General features: G+C 46.2%; 1 protein-coding gene across 1 annotated transcript; it reads left to right on the forward strand.

The window, feature by feature from the left end:
- The first annotated feature begins 1,493 nt into the window (after window positions 1-1,493).
- QDPR (quinoid dihydropteridine reductase) lies at window positions 1,494-17,930 on the forward strand. Its single transcript, XM_014838788.3, has 7 exons — window positions 1,494-1,667; window positions 3,831-3,923; window positions 7,580-7,676; window positions 9,831-9,971; window positions 14,110-14,218; window positions 15,308-15,391; window positions 17,258-17,930. Exons 1-7 carry the CDS (start codon window positions 1,569-1,571, stop codon window positions 17,361-17,363), a joined length of 729 nt encoding a protein of 242 aa, XP_014694274.1. The 5' UTR covers window positions 1,494-1,568; the 3' UTR covers window positions 17,364-17,930.
- The last annotated feature ends 1,883 nt before the right edge of the window (window positions 17,931-19,813 follow it).

Here is a 19,813-nt window from a genome sequence, read left to right on the forward strand (position 1 = left end):
TCAGTTTCCTAATCTGTCACAGGATTGTTGTGTGAATTAAAACGAAATAGCACATGCAGATCACTCAGCACAGTGCCTGGCACACATAAGGTGCTAAATAAATGATCTTTCCCTCCCCTCCAGGCTTCTAGCGATTCTATTCCTGGTAATGAAGCTTCTGACAACAAAATGTGTTGCGGGCTGCAGCCTGTTCTCCACGGCCGTATTTCTGTGTGCCTTATCTGGTACAAGTTTATTGAGCAAACATCTGTGTGTGTACTGTGTACAAGGCACCGTGTGTGGGGAGACGGTGACACAAAGATGTATAATATGGGATCCTGCGTCAAGAAGGTTACAATAGTGTTAGGGCAGTGGTTCTCTGCCAAGAGTGATTTTGCTCCCCAGGCGATATTTGGCAATATCTGGTGATACTTTTGATGGTGATGACTAGAGGGGTGGGGGGCTGCTACTGGCATCTAGGAGGTAGAGACCAGAGATGCTGTAAACATCGGACAATGCACAGGTCAGCCCCCTCCCCTCCCAGCATCCCTGCACAAACACTGATGGGGCTGTGGTTGAGAAACTCTGTCTTAGAGGCAGCGGCCGTGGGCAGAAGTAACTAAAATATGAGAGAAAATGCCAGGCTCTGCTGCTGGGGATGGGAGGTGCCCTCGGGTGGGGCTCAACTGTGAACCTGCGGACCTTTGATATTCTTGCCAAACAGCGCTTACATACAGTCACGAGGTCAAGGACAGCGTTATAAGACTCTACATCGTTACACTTGTCTCCCTACCAGACCAAAACCTGTTGTGCTCTATGTACCCCTAGTTTTTAGAAATCTTGTATTTTCCGTGGTATTTTTTGGTTTAAAAGCATTAATTTGTGAAATGTAAACATTTAGAATATAGTTTACTACAATTTTTGTATCACTCTTTTGGCAATTTTAGTTTTTAAATATGCTCCCAAATAGATATTTAAATGTCCAACCCCACCCCACCAAAATGGAAGCGGCCTGGAACTCACAATCTCTAAGAGGCCCAATGCACTGTAACAGAAGCAGTAGCAAAAATGATAATAGCTCAGTTGGCATTAATTGAGCTCCCACTACTAGCCACGCATTGCTCTAAATACTCTAGTATTACCTTTAAAAATCCTTTTCAAAACCCCAGGAGGCAAGACAATTAGTATTCCGATTTTACCGCTGAGGAGATTGAGGCACAGAGCAGTTAAGGAAGTTGTTTAGGGCCACACAGCTCTTAAACAGGAGGGCCGGGCGGCCGGGCATCAGAACCTCACTCATAGAGGAAAAATATATGTGGTTTGTCTTGTGTCCCCAGTGGACTCTCAGCATCTGGAGAGCAGGGGCCACCCACACTCGCGCACACCAGCTCTCCACCCGCCGCTGAGCACGCCCGGGGGCCCAGCCCTGGGCGGGCGGCGGGCGGGGCTTCGCGGGTCCCGGCACCTGGGGGCCGCGCGCTAGGCGGCAGCAGCGGGCGCTGGGCGGGCGCGGCGGCCGCGCGGTCGCTCTTGGCGGGGCGGGGCGTGCGGCGCGCGGCTGTCGAGCGCGGGGCCGCGGGAGGAGCAGGATGGCGGCGGCCGCGGGCGAGGCGCGCCGGGTGCTGGTGTACGGCGGCCGGGGCGCGCTGGGCTCCCGCTGCGTGCACGCGTTCCGGGCCTGCAACTGGGTACTGCGGTGGGGCCGCGAGCGCAGGGGCCGCGCCGCCGGGGGTGGGCGCGGGGATGACGGGGGCCGGGGCCCTCCCGGGCAGCCCGGGAGGGCAGCCTGGAGGAGGCCGGGGGGCCCTGGGCACCCCAGATGTGGGTGCTCGCACGTGCATGCAGTGATCTAGAAGTCTGTTCCTGTCTCCGAGTGGGTGCCCACGCCCGGCCCTAGGTGCGGGGACTTTGCTTTGCAAGGACAGTGGTGGGGGGCTGCTCCCTCGGCATTCGCCAGGCCTGGGGAGTAGGGCATGACTCGGGAGAAAATTCCGTAGAGGGAGGAAGACAAGAGGAGCGGAACTGAGGGGACATGGAGAGAGAATGAGAAGGAAAGATCTGGAATTATACTGCCTGCCTCGGGCTACTAGTCTTCTGACCGTGAATTGCTTGCTTAATGTCCTCGAACCTCAGTTTCCCCATATGTAAAATGGGGATAATGATAGTGTTTACCCCTTAGGGGAGTTGTGAAGATTAAATGAGATAATTGGACTCGTTGCTCCTAAGTTATGTGACTCGTGGTAGGAACTGTTTAAATGTTAGCTGCTATTGATATACTTATTTTGTATATAAATATATATATTATTGATATATTGGTAAATACTCATGTTTAAGCCTCCATTGGGCCTAATACTTTGAAGGCTCAGCCCCCAAATGCTGGGGGCTTCTTTGTTTGCAAAGGCTGTTTCAACTGCTCTGGGTAATCAAGTATCTGCTCGTAGAGGGCTGCAAATAGGAGCCCCCTGGTCACTGGCCAGGGACCCTTAGCCGGGCCACCCAGCAGGGCGCAGCGCATTCCCGTGGACACTGCCCTGGGTCTTCTCTCTGCAGCTGTCACCTGCTCGAAGTTGTGCGGCGCTCTGGGGAGCCTTCCTGGGAGTTTAGTTAACAGCAGCAGCCTGGCGAGGGTGCCCTGGGACCAGAGAGAGTCCCAGGGTTTTCTTCTCGCTCAGAATCTGGTATAGGAATATGCTTCTCAGGGATTCTAAACACGCCACCCCCTTCCTGCCATCTACCAGCTCGGAACCTGGGAAGACTGATTTGCAGCGTCTTCCCAGGTCTGCGGAGATGGGTGGTGGTGACAATGGGCAGAAGCATTTAAGGAGTGCAGGCCAGGGGCCAGGCACAGCGCTCCCCATACTCTTAATTGCATTTACTCTTCCCATTAACGTTAATACAGTAGTCCTGTTGGTATCCACGTGTTACAGAGGTCAGGGCTGTGCTGTCGCTTGATGGGGGCACTTCCCCCCTGCTGGGCCCTCAATTTGGTTTACCTTTGACTTGACAGAATCTGGTGAGCTGGTTGACCTTTGGCTCTCTGTGTTCCGTCTGTGTCCCATTCCCCTCCCCCCTTCTTCATTCATAGGGTCTCTGGGAGGATGAGCTGCAGCCATTTCTTTGTCTCTGACCTCCATGGCTTGTGACATAGAAGTCGTGAGTGTTCTTGAGTGGATGCTGATCTGGCAGAACCAGGATTTAAACCTGGATCTGTCTGGTTCCCAAACCCGAAGCCATCCCTCTATGGTCTGGGACAGGGGTTGGAAAACTAGTTCTTCATGGGCGGAATCCTGCCTGCCACCTGTCATACAGCCCAAGAGCTGAGACTGGTTTCACATTTTTAAATGGTTGAAAAGAAATCAAAAGAAGATTTTGGGATGTGAAAACTATATGACATTTATATTTCCGTATCCAGAATTTTATTGGCGCATAGCCACGCGCATTTGTTCTCCTCTCGTCTATGGCTGCTCTCTCGCTACCATAGCAGAATTGGGTAGTTGCAGCAGAGACCAGAGGGCCAGCAAAGCCTGAAATATTTACTCTGGTTCCTTACAGAAAAAGTTTGCAGACCGCTGGTCTAGGAAGTCTCTGGAAGTGTAGGGTTTGGCTTTCAGAGGTGAGAGTAGACGAAAAATGAGGTGTTTGGAGGCTGAATGGGCCTCAGTAAGGAGTAGCCTGGCTGACGCCAAGCGTCGCTGTGAGGAGTGGGAGAGGGCAGTAGCTGGGTCCTTTCTTCTAGTGGGTTTTCATGTAAGCCTTTATCTCTTTCCACTCCCCCCATTTCTGGGCGTGGATCTTTAAAGGAATAACAACTTATTATCTCTTGACCAAAGCTGTTTTCTCCTTCGCTCCAGTGGGTCGCCAGCATCGACATCGGGGAGAATGAAGAGGCCAGTGCTAGTGTCGTCGTTAAGATGACAGACTCATTTACTGAGCAGGCTGACCAGGTAATTCCAGAAAAGGCCCCGCTGAGCATCGTTAGGGGAACCCTGGCCAGGAGTTTCCACCAGCAGTGTGTTCCTCCTTTTGTTTCAAGTATTGTTTCTCTATTTATGAGAGCCATTTGTGCTCATTGAAGGAACTTTGGAAGAAGTGAAAGAAAAATACAAGGAAGATAAATTACCCGTAATTTATTTCTGATTAGCTTACTGTTCTCATTTTGGCCCATTTTCTTGTCCTTCCTATGCATACTATATGTTAGTAGTTTTACAAGTTGAGATAATCTTGTATTTTATATTTTATGGTCAGCTTTTTTTACCTTAACATTTAATTTAAATGCTTCTCCAGATCACTTGAAAAAAGCTCTGTGTTGACATGTAATTTTTAGTTTTATGGATTGGTCACAATTTCCTTAGTTTCCACCTACGTGCGTTTAAGTTTTTTGCAGTTTGTCTTTTTTACCATTATCAAGAATGCCGTGGTGGACATCTTTGTCTCCATCTCTGATTATTTAGGATATTTGTAAAAAGTGGAGCTCCCCAGTTGAAAGCACGAATACTAACCAAACACGTTATTTTTAATTATAAAATGATATGCTTATTGTGAAACAAGAAGTGAAACAAAACTATAAAAATATAAGTAAACTTTCTCCCTGCGATAGTGTCACTCCCCAGAAGGAAGCACTGTTGACAATTCAGTGGGTGTCTTGGTATCAATATCTGAGATGCTCTCGGAAGAGCCATTCCAAGTTGCTGCCGGGAAGACTGCTTTGTGTGGCTCTCTTGCCAGCGCATCAGCCCACGTTCCCCAGGACACCTCCATATTCTTTGTGTGATGTGCCAGTTTTCACAAGCACCCGGTGACGCAGGTGGCCAGGTAGTGGTGGTCCCATTTGATAGCGGAGGAGACTGACTTTCAGAGACTAAGTGACATGGCAACAAGCTAGCTAGTGATGGAGTTGGAAGCCTGGGTCTCCTAATGAGACGGGCAACTTATTAACCAGAGACTTATTAAACACTTATTAACCAGACACTTATTAACCACTTATTAACCAGAGACTTATTAAGCACTTGAATGAGTTCAGGGGCTGCTTTTTGTTTGGTTATACTTTCTCTAGTTATGTGAACACTGTTGGGCCTTTTAGGATCCTTAGCTAATTTTTATAACAGACTTTAAAAATTTTAAAAGTGGTGCATGTGTGATATCGAAAATACAGTAAAATAAAAAGAAAGGGGAAATCATTTCTAGTCCCACTGTGCAGTTGTTTTGTTATATTTTCTTCTAATCCATTTCTCCAAACATCTACATGTATAAATCTAAAAATTAAAACCTCTAAAACGGTGGGCATTTGCCCTTTCTAAAGCATCAGTTTGACATAGATTAGTATGTAAAAAGCCAGCTGGCTTATTCTAGAATATAGATTTTTGTTGTTCTTACTTTTCTTAATATGGTCCTAATGTTTCCTACGCTTAATATGTATTGGCTTTAATGGGCTTAATAGCAAACCCGACATGGCATTGTTATGTGTCAGGCACCATGCTTAGTGCCTTGTTCACGTTAGCTCGTTTAATCTCCATAACACCCCCAAAATAAAGTTTCTGGTTTTATCTCCTGTTTAGAAATGGGGGGTTTAGGCACAGAAAGGCCCTGGAATTTGCTCAAGGTCAAACATGTCGTAGGTGGCATAGCCAGGATTTGAACCTGGGCAGTGGGATTTGATGTCTGCGCTCCTGTCTGCATGCTGAGCTGCCTCTCTGCAGAATAGAATAGCTTCATGTGAATCAGATAGTAAATGCTAAAACCAAGTGCAAGGGGAGCACCTGGGCTTAGAGCCACGTGGCCCTGGCAGGTATGGTTCTCTGTAATCAGTGTCTCTTCTGCTCCTGTTAATTGCAGGCTTCTGATGTCCATGTGCTTTGTTGAATGTGGTCCTGTCTGAGACTTGACTGTACAGTGCATCTTTAAGAGAAAGGTTGAGAAATGTCTTAGTTATTACAAGCTTTAGCTTTTAAAGTCTTTAACCCCGTCTACTTCCCCTCCCCCACTCACCCATTTAAGAATTTCTGGACAAACAGCTTGACATCCACTTTTTGTTTTGGAAGCTCCAGAAGAAGAAATTGAATCCTAACATGTGAAATTGGCCCTCTGGGCACGAAATTCACCAGCAACAGTGAGGAGATGAAGAATTGAGAAAGGCGTTAAATCTATAGAAAACTATTGGGCAGAGAGCAAAATTTAAGGGGAAGGAATTTAAAAATGCATAGATATTGTAAAAAAACAAGTCAAACAGCTGCACTGTAGCTGCGGACTCCAGGCTTCCCTAAAAAGTGGAGCATGCATGGGTTGTGTACACACAGATGTCAGGTGACCCAGCTTCCCGCAGCTGGGATCTGGGCTCTGGCAACAGGACACGGCTTAAGGATGAAGGGAGGGGGCAGCCAGGAGAAAGGTCACCAAAAGATAAGTCGGGATTAGCTGAAATACTCAGGAATTGAGGCCAAGGAAAATTCAGGAATCTTCTTGAAAGGTTTAGGTGTGGACTGTTGGGAGAGAAAAGATTGGTTTCATTGCCAAAGCATTCTCTTTGAAAGAGTACTTTGAGGCCTCAGAATTTGCAGGGAAAAGCAGTCAGGGACTGAGATGTTGCTGCTGGGAGAGACAGCATCTTGTGTTGTTTTAAGATTGATCTTAATGAAGCAATTGGGAGGCATCGTCTCGGCCATTCCAGAGAAATATGGACAAGGGTCGTGGTTGTTGGCCTAGGTTGCCTATTGTCAGATTTTGTTTTAATAAATTGTAACAGAAGGACATGTATATATTTTCGACACTTTAAAAATTTCAATCAAACAGAAGTAGAGAGAAAATTAAAATGAACACCTGTGTACTCAGTATTTACCAACATTTTGCCACTGACTGTATTTTTTTATTGCTCTTTTTAAAAAAATAACCTCTTTGGCATTTTCTTTGAGAGTTGTAGTTAAGGGGATTTTTGTATTAGGGGGAGAGTAGAATTGATTATCTCAGATTATGATTCTGTGATTTGCAAAGAAAGTCTAGAAAGAAGTAATACCAGACGGTTAGCCGTGGGCATTGAAGCTCTTGGTGATTTTTCTTTTTTGAGGAAGATTAGCCCTGAGCTAACTGCTGCCAATCCTCGTCTTTTTGCTGAGGAAGACCGGCCCTGAGCTAACATCTCTGCCCATCTTCCTCTACTTTATATGTGGGATGCCTACCACAGCATGGCTTTTGCCAAGTGGTGCCATGTCCTCACCCAGGATCCGAACCGGCGAACCCTGGGCCGCTGAAGCGGAACGTGCCAACTTAACCGCTGCACCACCGGGCCGGCCCCTCTCGGTGATTTTTTTTTTGACCTTTTCCTGCTTTTCTTTATTAATTGTTTTATTCCAGGGAATGCTTGTGTCCCCACCCTTTAGAATGTTTAAAAGAAGACTCTAGATTGCTTTATAAACTTCACTTTGAAATGTAATTGGGCTTCACTATCCAACATGCTTGATCCTAGATTGGTCCTACATCTAATTTTGAAAATAATTGCCAGGTACTGTTAACTGATTTAAAAAGAAATGAAAAATAAACTGATGTATCTGTAAAAACCTCTTTAGGTTTCCCTGACAGTTTATGTGTCTTTTTCGTCCTTTTGTTTAAGGTGGCTGCTGAGGTCGGAAAGCTCTTGGGTGAAGAGAAGGTGGACGCGATCGTTTGTGTGGCTGGAGGATGGGCTGGGGGCAGTGCCAAGTCCAAGTGTGAGTCCTTTTCTCCGTTAATCATTCGCTCTGCTCTTTTTCCAGCTGGCACGGGTTGGGTCTATACTCTGTGCCAGCCCAGGCGTTTTTCTGTGTGTCTTGAAGAATCTTTGCAGGAGCTCTGTGAGGTAGGGGTTAACACCCCCATTTTGCAGATGAAGAAAACCTTCCCGTAGAGAGGACTAGGGGAGGGGACATTGAATTTGAAGTTTAAAATAGAGGCAGAATGAAATCAGCATTGTTTCTGCCCTGATCTTACGGGGTTTATTTCTGGGTTTGGGGTGTGTGTATGAAATGGAGAGATCAATCTGAAGGTCAAAAGGACTCAACATTGAGCTTTTATTAAAGCTGAGTACGTTTTTCAACTTTTTATTGTGAACATTTTCAAACCTACAGAAGAGTTGAAAGAACAGTTCACTGAACGCGCTTCTCCCTCCATCCAGTTTCGCTCGTTGTTAACATTTGCTACAGTTGCTCTCTCTTGCTTTCTGGCATGTGTGTACTCTGTGTATTTTTTTGTTAACCTTTTGAAAGTAAGTAGACACTTCACTGCATTTCACCATGCATCTCCAAACATTAAACCCATTCTCCTGCTTTATCATAATACCATTACCATACCTAAGAAAATTAACAGTAATTCTATAATATTAATAATATTTAGCCTATATTCAAATTACCCCAGTTTATTCCATATGATTTATAGTTGTTTTCCCTAAATAATTTAAAATCAGGGTTTATGCACTGCATTTTGTTGTGATTTTTAGTCCGTTAATCTAGAATTTTTTTTTTCTTGTGATAGACTTTTTTGGTGAGTCCAGGGCAGTTTTCATATAGAATGTCCCACATTCTGAATTTGTCTGTTTCTTTAAGGTACCATTGACTTTGTTCCCCTGGCCCTGGTGTTTCCTGTGAACTGGGATTTAGGTCCAGAGACTGGCTTAGATTCAGGTTGAATATTTTGGAGGGGAGAATTCTTCCTGAGTGGTGGTGTGTGCCTCACGTTGCATCCCCCTGGGACTCTCACCCTGTCAGTTCGCCCTCCCCATCCATCGTGATGCCACATTGGATGGTGGGTAAGGTGGCAGCAACAGACTTCCTGTAAAGGTGCATTTTTCTGTTTGCAATTAGTAAGTGATCTGCGGGATGCTGCTTTGGCGTTGTGTGTGAATATCCTGTTCCTGAACACTTTGAGCCTCCAAATTCCCAAAACCTAATGGTTTTAAGCGTCCATGGCTAGTCCCTGCCTGAGTCAGTTAGCCCAGGTGGGGTTGGACAAGGAAAGCTTTCTAATTCTATCATTTCTTCTGCATTTCTTAGTTAAAGCCATTTAAGAAGGAATTGATTTTCTGTGAACCACACTTAAATGTGAAACTGGTATTTTGTGGGGTGATCAGGTTGGCAAAACACTCTGATGGCCTTTTGGGTGTTTGGGGAACAAGAAGTGATTGATGTGGATCCATCAATTTTCTTTTCAAGTCGTTTTTAGCAGGGAAATGCAATACCTTGGTTATCACCTACTGAAGACCCCTATCACCTACTGACGACCCCACTCCCATGTCAGGAGGGCTTTCTTTCTAGACCCCTGGGTCCTGTGTGCCCTGTAAGGGAGGGAGGGATGGTTGCTCAGCCATGAGGTGACGTACGTTACCACCTGTTCCTCCTTACATCTCTAGCAAGGCCAGAGGGATAAAACCAGTGTGAGACGGTTGTTATTTCAGCTTTCGTTTAAAGAGTCTTTAAAGCTGGCATTAAACTTTCAACCATAAAAAATGTAGCTCTATAAAAGCTCTCTTTATGTCCATGTGGTAAGTCCCTCAGATTTCTATCACGGGTAAAAGCTGACTTAGACATATGGTTCTTATTACAAATCCAATGCCCTTCACGAAGGAGAGCAATCTTTGAGTTACAGCCAGTCCAGCCTGTCTGTTAACCGTCCTCGTTTATTGGCTAAAATGTTACCACTTTACAGGTGACGAAGCTGAGACGCGGGTGATCCCATGACCTGGATTCGAACCCGTGTCTCTCTGACCACAAGCCCTGTGCCGTTTGTACTAGACTTTGTCGTAGACAGGGGCCGGGATAGTGGGGACGGCCGTGAGTGCTTCCTCGAGTGTCGGGTGCCGTGAGTTGAACTCACATTTCCATTTCACTCAGCTCTCTTTAAAAACTGTGACCTGATGTGGAAGCAGAGCGTGTGGACGTCGACCATCTCCAGCTACCTGGCCGCCAAGCACCTCAAGGAAGGAGGCCTCCTGACCTTGACTGGGGCCAAGGCTGCCCTGGAGGGGACTCCTGGTAAGCCTTCGTTTCCCCATCTGTGAAATGGGAACGCTCACACCTGCTCACTGGGGCTGCTGGGCACTTCGTGAGGTGAGGAATGTGAAAGCCCTTTACCCCCTAAGGACCTTTACACTTGGCTGAATTTTGCTTCCTTTTAGGCCTGAATCTTTAGGGGAATGATCCTTTCATTTGATTGTCCTCATGTTCATGGTGGTTAAGGAGCGCCGTAATCTGGCACCTCCCTCCCGTCTGGTTTATTTATCTGTGATCCACCCAGGGAATAATGCTGTAGTGGATATTAATGAGTTAAAAAACATGTATCATCATCACATTCTGTTCATGTGTCCCAGGGAAGCGGCTTGGCCATTGGAAATAGTGTGGGCTGTAGAGTGAGAGAGGCTGGGGTGGATTCTTCACCCTAGCTATGTGGCCTTGAACACATTATCTGATCTCTTTGACCAAATTTCTGCTGTAGTTTCCTTAATTGTAATATACTGATGATAGCATCTGCCTTGAACAGTAGCGGTAGAGCATTAGAGAAATTGATCTATATAAAGTGCCCAGCACATGGTAAGTCTTATTATAGTCACTTTCTTTTTTCTTTGCTGAGGAAGATTAGCCCTGAGCTAACATATGTTGCCAATCTTCTTCTTTTTGTATGTGAGCTGCTGCCACAGCATGTCCACTGACACACGAGTGGTGTGGGTTCATGCCTGGAAACTGAACCCAGGCTGCTGAAGCAGAGCACACTGAACTTAACTGCTAGGCCAACGGGGCTGGCCCCTATGGTCACTTTTTTCATTTCACATATATTCTCATTTAATCCTGGAGAGTAGATGTCATTATTATCTTTTTCAATATACAGGTAAGGACACTAAAACTTAGAGGGGTTAAGTAACTTGTCTGGGTTTATGCCATAAGTAAGTTACAAACTTACCTCGAATTAAAACCCTGATCATTCAAATTGTGTGCTTTTCCTGTGACACTGTGCAGATGCCAGTTTCCTTTGCATTTTTCACTCCCTGTGTTGGTTTCCTAGAGCTGCCATAACAACGTACCACAGACCAGGGGGCTTAAATAACAGAAACTTATCCTCTCTCAGTTCTGGAGGCTGCAAGCCTGAGCTCGCGGTGTCGGCAGGGCTGCTTCCTTCTGAGGCCTCTCTCCCTGGCTTGCAGGTGGCTGTCGTCTCCCAGTGTCTTTCCACGGGTCTTCCCTCTGTGCGTGTCTGTGTCCTAACCTCTTCTTTAGCACCCACCCTAATGACCTCATTTGAACTTAGTTACCTCTTTAAAGGACCCGTCTTCAAAGACAGTCACGTTCCAAGGTGCTGAGGGTTAGGACTTCCATATAGGAATTTTGGGGGGACACAGTTCAACCCATAACACTCCCTTTGGGCCAAAGGAATTTAAGTGGGGGCGGGGTGGGGAGACAGACAGACAGGCAGAAAGTGTCTACCTCCGCGACTGAAGTTAAACTCAAAAAACCACAGGAGCTGTTTTTGGACTTCTTTAGTACGTGGGAGAGACTGAGCACCTTTTCAATTTTAAGGTAAGTCACTGAACTGTGAGGCTCTTACAGATGGATGATTTATTACTACTCATTGTCTTACTACATTTCTCAGAGCATATGATCTTACAAGTCCGTGGCTATTGCAATAATTACATCCGTGTAAATATTAGATGTTAGTTTGGGTGAGATCTGACTTTTATTAAAGATGACAGGGAGCAGAGGCACTAGTGAGTAACTAGAGAAATGAGTAATGGCTTGACATTTACAAAAGAAAACCCTAGGCCTGAAAGACTAATTTTTCTAAAGGACAAAACAGTCTCTTCCTTTCTTTTGGTTTGTAAATATCTTTCTTTACAATTTTGGATAGTGGTTAAGATCGCTGGCGCTGAAACTTCACGGGTTGGTTTGCTGTTGTGGTTTTGCCACCTACTTGCTGTGTGATATTTGGCAGGTTACTTGACCTCTCTGAGCCTCAGTTTTGTCATCTGTAAAATAGGGATAAATAAATAGTAATACCTCCTTTATATGGTGGTTGTGACTTGTAATCATCTTAATGCATGTAAATGGCTTAGAAAGGTATTATGAGAGTCAATAGTAAATGTGAACTTTTATTATTAGTTACTCCGGGCTTCTTTTGTCCAGCTACTCCTGCTTCAGGTGTTAGTAAGTTTGTTCATCTTTAAGCTCATAGTTAGATGTTGTTAAACTCACTTGAGTCATGAGATCTTTTAACTTTGGTTCAGACCCCAGAAAAATCTGGGGAAATCTGTGAAAGCAAATGATGAACAGGCTTAGTAGGCCTTCAAACCCAAGGAGAGTCGTTGAAAAATGGAAAGTTTTTGGGGCCAGCCCAGTGGTGTAGTGGTTAAGTTCACAGGCTCCACTTCGGCGGCCCGGGGTTCCCTGGTTCGGATCCCGGGTACAGACCTATGCACCGCTCATCAAGCCATGCTATGACAGGCACCCTACATATATAAAGTAGAGAAAGATGGGTACAGATGTTAGCTCAGGGCTAATCTTCCTCAGCAAAAAAAAACCAACAAAAAACGAAAAACCCGGGAAAGGTTTTCACTTGGAAAGATACTGAGAAAACCCCCACCCTCCTATTTCCAAGGTTGTATTTGTGGATTGTCCTCTGGAGGATAAACTGTGTCAAATTGGTGGTGGTCACTCTTGTTTACCCTGTAAGGATCTGCACTGTGTTTGGAAATCAGTCTTTAGGGGCGACATCGATCATTTTATAGTTGGGAAGACTGTATTTATCTTCTTAATGAGATGCATTTTTTTCATATCTTGGAAATGATGCCCTGACCCAAATGGTGCAGAATTCTGTAAAGGTAAACCAGCAGGGATGCGGGTTGCTGGTTGCTTGTTCGCTTCTTTCTTCATCAGGTTCCCTGCTCTCATGTGGTTTGGATGAAATTCAGAATGAGCCCCGGGAGTGTGCTGGGGATGGGGCTGGATGCGTGCGATTCCTGTGCTGGTTTTTGTTAATCGCTGTGGGGTTGTTAGATCCTCATATCGCTGTTGGCCTCCTGCCCCTGGTTAAACAGAGGGGCCAGAGATGGGGAAAGATTCTTCTCGTGCTTCCAAATACCTTGTCGAGACCTTGACCCTCTTTTGCAATGCAAGGTTGCTGTTGGAGGGTTTGGTGATTGGGTCCTCGGCTGGGCTGTGACCTGCTTCCCCCTGGACCTCTGACGCCTCCTCAGCTGTTGCTCTTTAAACAGCACATCTGCTGAGGTCTTCAGGAGGCTGCTGACCTCTGGGAGAAGTGGTTTTCTGGAGTAGGAGGGGTGTTCAGACATTTAACCATTCTTTGCATCTGTGATAGCGGCATTTAGTGAACATCTACGGTGGCTGCTGTGGGGACTATAGAGAGGAGACAGACCCTGTCCTACCACGTGTCTGCAGGGCAGACAGAAACCTGTCCTAATAAAAGGCATGCCTTGCTTCAGTGAGCAAACATTCGCTGACTGGTGGGAGGAAAGGAGGGCTAACAGGTAGCAGGTGTACTTACGTCAGAATTGCTCAAGCGGTGTACTTTAAACAGACGGTTGGAGGCCAGGGTGCATTACTTCTGTTAATTTGGTGGGAAACATTTATTGAGCACCTACCTTATGCTCAGTCCAGGGTTAAGTCCTTTATTCCCATTTTACAGATGGGATGACTGAGGATCAGAAAGGTTTTGAGAACTTACCCAGGATTTCTGTAGTGGTAAGTGGAAGAGCTGGGGTTTGAACTGTGCAGCCTGACGCCGTAGCCTGCACTCCACACGACGGCTCGATTTTGCCCACAAGGAGTTATCGATCCGGGGGTTCAGAACCCACCTCTTGCATGGCCTTTAACCTCTCGCTCGGCCTCGGTGCAAGTCTGTATGTGAGTGTGAGCACGTTACTCACCCTGTCCGAGCCTCAGTTTCCTCAGTAGTAAAAATAAGATCAGCCTTCTGGCATTTGTGGCGAATGTTAAGTGCCAGGCCGGCAGGAGGGGCACTTGAAATGTTACATCCCTTCCACTTTCTCTCCAGAGATGTCCGTCCTTCTGTTCTTGCAGACCTCCTCTGGACCCTGGTGTGGTGTTCTCTGGACACACCACTGGTCGCCGGTGGTCACTGAACTGTTTTCTCCCCGTTTCCCAGGGATGATCGGCTACGGCATGGCCAAGAGTGCCGTTCATCAGCTCTGCCAGAGCCTCGCCAGCAAGAACAGCGGCATGCCGTCCGGGTCTACAGCCGTTGCCGTGCTCCCGTAAGTCACTGGGGGCTTCCCAGTTGCTGCCCTCCTCTGCCCTACTGTTGAGAGTTACTGTCGTTTTCCACCAGGGACTTGCGTGTGCCATCACCTTGGCTTCTAAAATTCGCCAGAAGTCCCGAAGATACTTCTTCAGGTGCTGGATTATCCTGGGCCGTCCAGAATGGTTGATGGGCTGGTGGGCTGGGTCTTTCTTGCCTCTTGGTTGTTTTCTTTCCTCCTCTCTATCCGTCCCTCCCTCCCTCCTTATTACAAGTAGCCAACGCACTTTATTTTAATATTTGTAGTCTGTCTTTCACGTCATTATAAGGTCAGTGTAGAGGAGAGCCTGTGTTTAGGCTTTGTGTGTATGTGTCGGGGGAGCCTAGGGGACAATATGGGAGATGTTCCTATTTGTGATCAGGAAGAAGGTCCCCATTCAGCTGTCCCAGGAGAGGCCGCTGCTCTGGAGGTAGGGTTCTTTTTCACCAGAGGGATTCCGGCACCATCTGGCTGCTCTCTTGCTATAGTCCGAGAGAGTGTGGATGTTGGGACTGCTGGGTGCCTAGACTTTTCAGTCCCCCTTCATTTGTGAGTGTCTGTGATTCTCTGACCTGGTCCCACAGCGATTTTCAACGATTCCCGAGGCCTGGTGTTCTTGGGAGAGTCACACATATCTGAATTCTGTGTGTTCTTACTGAAAATCATAAGGTTTCAAAGCAAACAGCCACAAAACAAAGGATGAGACTTTTTCATATTTAAAGGAATATTATTATTACTATTCAAAAATCCTTAGAAATGAGTCTGCCCCAGTTTAGGGTGTGAATTAAGACATAAACAGCAAAGCAATTTACTGTAAAGGCCATATTTTAAAATGGCAGCAGGTGGCTCTTTCATTTTGCTCCTGTCTGCCTGAAGGGTGAGTCACAACGCGCCTCACGAATTACTGGGATGTGATCTCCGTCACTGTGGACGGCTCCCTGGCCTCTCTCTGATTATCTGCATGTCATCTCTGCCAGAGGCTCACGCTGCATTTTCCTGTCTGGGGAGGAGCGGCAGCTGTTATACAGGGGAAGCATACGTGATGAGCTTATCTCTGCTCCGCAGGGTTACCCTGGATACCGCGGTGAACAGGAAGTCGATGCCAGATGCCGACTTCCGCTCCTGGACGCCCTTAGAGTTTCTAGTCGAGTGAGTATTGCAGCAATCATGCCAGTGATTAAGCGGCTTCCAGCCCCCGTTCTCTGCCCTTTATGGGCTAGAGGACAAGTCCGTGTTCTCTTGGTTTATTAACACGGGTGGTTTTGTGAGGTTACCAGCCTCCGAGGGTATATCACACATTCGTGTGAATCTCAGAGTGGAGGGGTCCATGGTGCTGACGTGAATCCTGGCTCCTCCACTCACCAGCGAACCAACCTGAGCGTGCTGTTCAACGCTCTAGGCCTCCCTTTCCCTGTCTGTGTGATGGGGTCCAGAATACTTGTTAGGAAGATTAAATGTGGCAGTGTGAGCCAGGCACGTGGCACCATGTCTGAGCCACAGCGAGTGCTCAGTGAACCTCTGCTGTTGACGTCATCATCTCTGTAACGAGAAGCAGCTGTGTGGGAGCAAGACGCCGATCTAGGCGGAACATCTGGGCTCACGTGTGTGAATCAGTGCTGAGCCGCAGACCCACAGAGGGTGGGCTGGGACAGCGATCGTTCCAGAAGTCATGTTCACCTGTTTGTAGCATTTGAAAACTCAGGTGACAGGTCGGCATAAAGTTTGCTTTGAAATGTCCGTGAGCACGTTACCTTCTCTGCCATCCATGGTTAGAAGGGCATCTCTGTCACCTCCTCCGGACTGTTGACGAGGCTGAAGGAGAAGGAAGACAGTTTATAGCCTGCCTGAGTGCCACATGTGCTCCTACACATCCAAATGAGGCTGGTCCCCCACAGAGCCCTCCCCTGGAGATGGGGTCATGACATCGTGCAGTACTTTAGGGAGTTTTAGCATTAATTAGGGAGTTATTAATTAAGCCTCTGTAACTTCACTTGGAGGGGGAGCGCCAATGACTTGACTGTTAAACATCAACTCTGGTCTGGAAGATTATAGATCGGCACTAATGAATGTCCCGGGAACTCGTCAGTGCCTTCTAATGAAAGAAGGTCCAAAGTCCCAGCTGGGGGATTGTCAGTGGACGGTGTGCTCAAATGTAAATGTTTTGTTTTAAACATTATCAGCTACGTGCTATCCCTGTGAATTCGTTGTGTACTTTTTTCATCCCTATCGTGTTAGATCTTTTCGACTCCCCCAAACGGTTAGTTATTAAATGCCCCCATTCCTGCATTTAACAGATTTTATTGTAATAGTCTGTTTTTTGTATCTTTTTTCCATTGCTTGGCACAGCTGTGGGTGCTCCATAAATGTTTGCTAAAAAAAAAAAAAAATGAACTTCTTTTTCTTTTAAATTTCTGGGAAGGTAATATAGCATAAAGTATTGTGTGCATGTCTATCTCTTAGAATTAACTAATTAAAATCTTTGTTTTGTTTTGAGTTTTTTTGGGGTTTTTTTGAGGAAGATTAGCCCTGAGCTAACATCCGCTACCAATCCTCCTGTTTTTGCTGTGGAAGACTGGCCCTGAGCTAACATCCTTGTCCATCTTCCTCTCTTGTATATGTGGGACGCCTGCCACAGCATGGCTTGATAAGTGATGTGTAGGTCTGCACCCAGGATCCAAACTGATGAACCCTGGGCCGCCAAAGCAGAGTGCACGAACTTAACCACTATGCCACCAGGCGGGCCCCAATTAAAATCTTTTTTTAATCACTTAAAATCATACCACTGTATTGTAAAAGATTCCAACAATGCAGAAAAATACAAAAATGCAAGTTAAAGTCTCACCAAATCCTGCCACTCAGGAATTAGAATGAGCCAGTACTGAAGTTGCTGGGGACCTGCGTATGTGTCCATGATGCCTGGTGGCTTTTTCACATCCCCCCAAGCCATTGATGTGAATATAAGTATGTGTCCAGATTTTTGCTTGTAAAATGTAAAGCTTCTCTTCTTTCTTCTAGAACCTTCCATGACTGGATCACAGAGAAAAACCGACCAAGGTCAGGGAGCCTAATCCAGGTGGTAACCACAGAGGGAAAGACGGAGCTTATTCCAGCATACTTTTAAGCTTCATCCTCAGTTCCTGCTGGGGACCTGCCAGAAAAGTCATTAATCTGTCTCAGTGTGGCTGTGTCTGGCCCTGTATCTTCTGCAATTCTATTCGTGGTACGAGATAGTGGGTCCTGTTTTTCTCTCACCTAATGTGCATTTGTTCTCCTAGGACATTGTAAAATGTTTATGTGAAATAAAAATGTCTGAGAGTGGAGGCCTGCAGATAGCGCCATGAATCTGTGTTAACTACGTAAATTTAGGAGGTCCCTGAACGGCCCCCTCTGTATGGGCGTCATCTTGAATTGCTTTTGAGACTCCGTTTACCTGTCCCTGACAGTGACTGTCGACTACTTTAGAGATTTGTTGGTGTTGGGGACGTTTTGGGGCCTGACTTATTGTGAATGTTATGTTCACGTCACAGTTTTTGTAGTCTCGAATTAAACTGCCTTAAAACTCTTTGTGGTGTAAGCAAAACCCCGTGGGCTCTGTTAAGATATCTTTCTCCTGTGCAGTTGCCAAGTGTGCAAGAGAACTGCTTGTAGTTATTTGCAGTTTGTCTTCCTAATAAATGGCCTTCGTTTATTGTGTTGTCTTCTTTAATCAGCTACAATTCTATGCAGTCAGAGATGAATACACTGGAATCATGGGCTCCTAGCAGTCTTTAGTCTCATGTTCTCTCAAGGGGTGGACTCAAACCCTGAAATGAAGTTTTTCAACGTGGTAATACAGGCACGGTTCCCTTTCGGGCGCATCAGACTCTGAGAGGGAGGGGTGGCCCTGTGCTTTTAGGAACGTCCCTCCGCGTGACTGAGACAGGCTGTCCTGACTGAGAGCTAGGATCTTCTCCCCATCATTTTACAGATGAGGAAACTAACCCCAGAGAGATGACTTACCATCCTCGTGCCACTAAGTGGCAGAGCTAAGCTCGGAACTCTGGTCACCAGGTGGCTGCTGTTCATAAAAGCCTGTACCATGGGTTTCTTTTGATTTTTTTTTTTTGAGGTAAAAGTCACATAAAATTAATCATTTTGAAATGAAAACATCAGTGGCTTTAGTATGTTGACAATGATCTGTACCCACCACCTCTGTCCAGTTCCAACACATGTTCATCACCCCACACCCACCAAGCCGTCACTCCTCATCCCCCCTGCCTCCAGCCCCTGGCAGCCACCAGTGGGCTTTCTGTCTCTGAATTTACCTATTCTGGATGTTTCATAGAAATAGAGTCATGCGCTGTGTGGCTTTTTGTGTCTGGCTTATTTCAGTTAGCATGCTTTCAGAGGTTCATCCACACTGGAGCAGCTATTAGTGCTTTATTCCTTTTTGTGCGTGAATAATATTCCATCATTTGCATATCCTGCAGTTGGTTTATCCATTCATTGTTGATTTACATTTGGCTATTTCTGCCTTTTGGCTGTTGTGAATAGTGCTGCTGTGAACATTCACGTATGAGCATTTGAGTATGTTTTCAGTTATTTTGGATATATACCTGGGATTGGGGTTACTCGGTCATCTGGTAATTCTCTTAACTATCTGAGGAGTCTTTTTTGATTCTTGACACTATACTGCAAGGCGATGTCCAAATTTTACAGGAAAGAAGACGGCTCAGAAAGGTTTGAAATATATGTTGAAAGTCAACCAGTGTTACCGTCTGAATGTTTGTTGAAATCCTGAAGCCCAGTGTGATGGTCTTACGAGGCGGGGCCTCTGGGAGGTGAGCCCTTTATAGGATTAGCACCCTGGTAAAAGCAGCTGCAGTGTGAGGACACAAGAAGTTTGCGACCTAGAGGAGAGCTCCCACCCACCATGCTGGCACCCTGATCTCAAAGCTATGGGAAATAAAAAAAACTAGCTTCAGTGTTTTGTTATGGCAGCCCGCATGGACAGACACCAGCCAGAGAGCAGTGCAGCTGGGACTGGATCGAAAGTGTAGCTGTTTCCAGCACCCGCACAAGTTACACAGCTCCTTCCATGTCTGTTCCTCCATCCTGTCCTCCCAGTAATAGCTAAGATCGATGGTTTCTAATTTTCAGTTGAAGAGAGGGTTTCGTAAGTCAAGTGACTTGCTGAGGGTACCGTTAGTTTCAGGAGAGCTGGTTGTTGTTTTCATTCCGTTTAGAAAGTAGACGCTATAATTGATTATGCAGGGGTGTTTCTTTTCCTTTCCTTAGGCTTCACAACCCGGTGATGTGCAGCGAGAATGTAAGGGGAAAGCAGGTGAGGAAGAGGGGTGTTTTTCTCTTATGCGTCAGTCAGTCATTCAGCAAGTAATTTTTGAGTGCCACCTACGTAACAGGCACTAATCTAGGTGCCTGGGACATATAGTGAATTAAGTAGACAAAGACCCCTACCTTCAACAGAGTTTCATTCTAGTAGGGGGAGGGGGTTGAAGATTAATCAATAAATTATTGTAATGTAACCTGAATACATTTTAGAGTATGTGAAAAAGGTGTGAAGTGTGGGGA

The sequence above is a fragment of the Equus asinus genome, chromosome 3 (genome assembly GCF_041296235.1).
Source record: "Equus asinus isolate D_3611 breed Donkey chromosome 3, EquAss-T2T_v2, whole genome shotgun sequence".
In the NCBI taxonomy this organism is placed as follows: domain Eukaryota; kingdom Metazoa; phylum Chordata; class Mammalia; order Perissodactyla; family Equidae; genus Equus; species Equus asinus.

What these genes read in the sequence shown, in the direction of transcription:
- QDPR (XM_014838788.3), top strand. Translation starts at nt 1,569, where the DNA reads ATGGCGGCGGCCGCGGGCGAGGCGCGCCGGGTGCTGGTGTACGGCGGC. An exon ending in GGGCAGTGCCAAGTCCAAGT is followed by an intron (nt 7,677 to 9,830) that starts GTGAGTCCTTTT and finishes CATTTCACTCAG; the next exon opens with CTCTCTTTAAAAACTGTGAC. An exon ending in ACAGCCGTTGCCGTGCTCCC is followed by an intron (nt 14,219 to 15,307) that starts GTAAGTCACTGG and finishes TCTGCTCCGCAG; the next exon opens with GGTTACCCTGGATACCGCGG.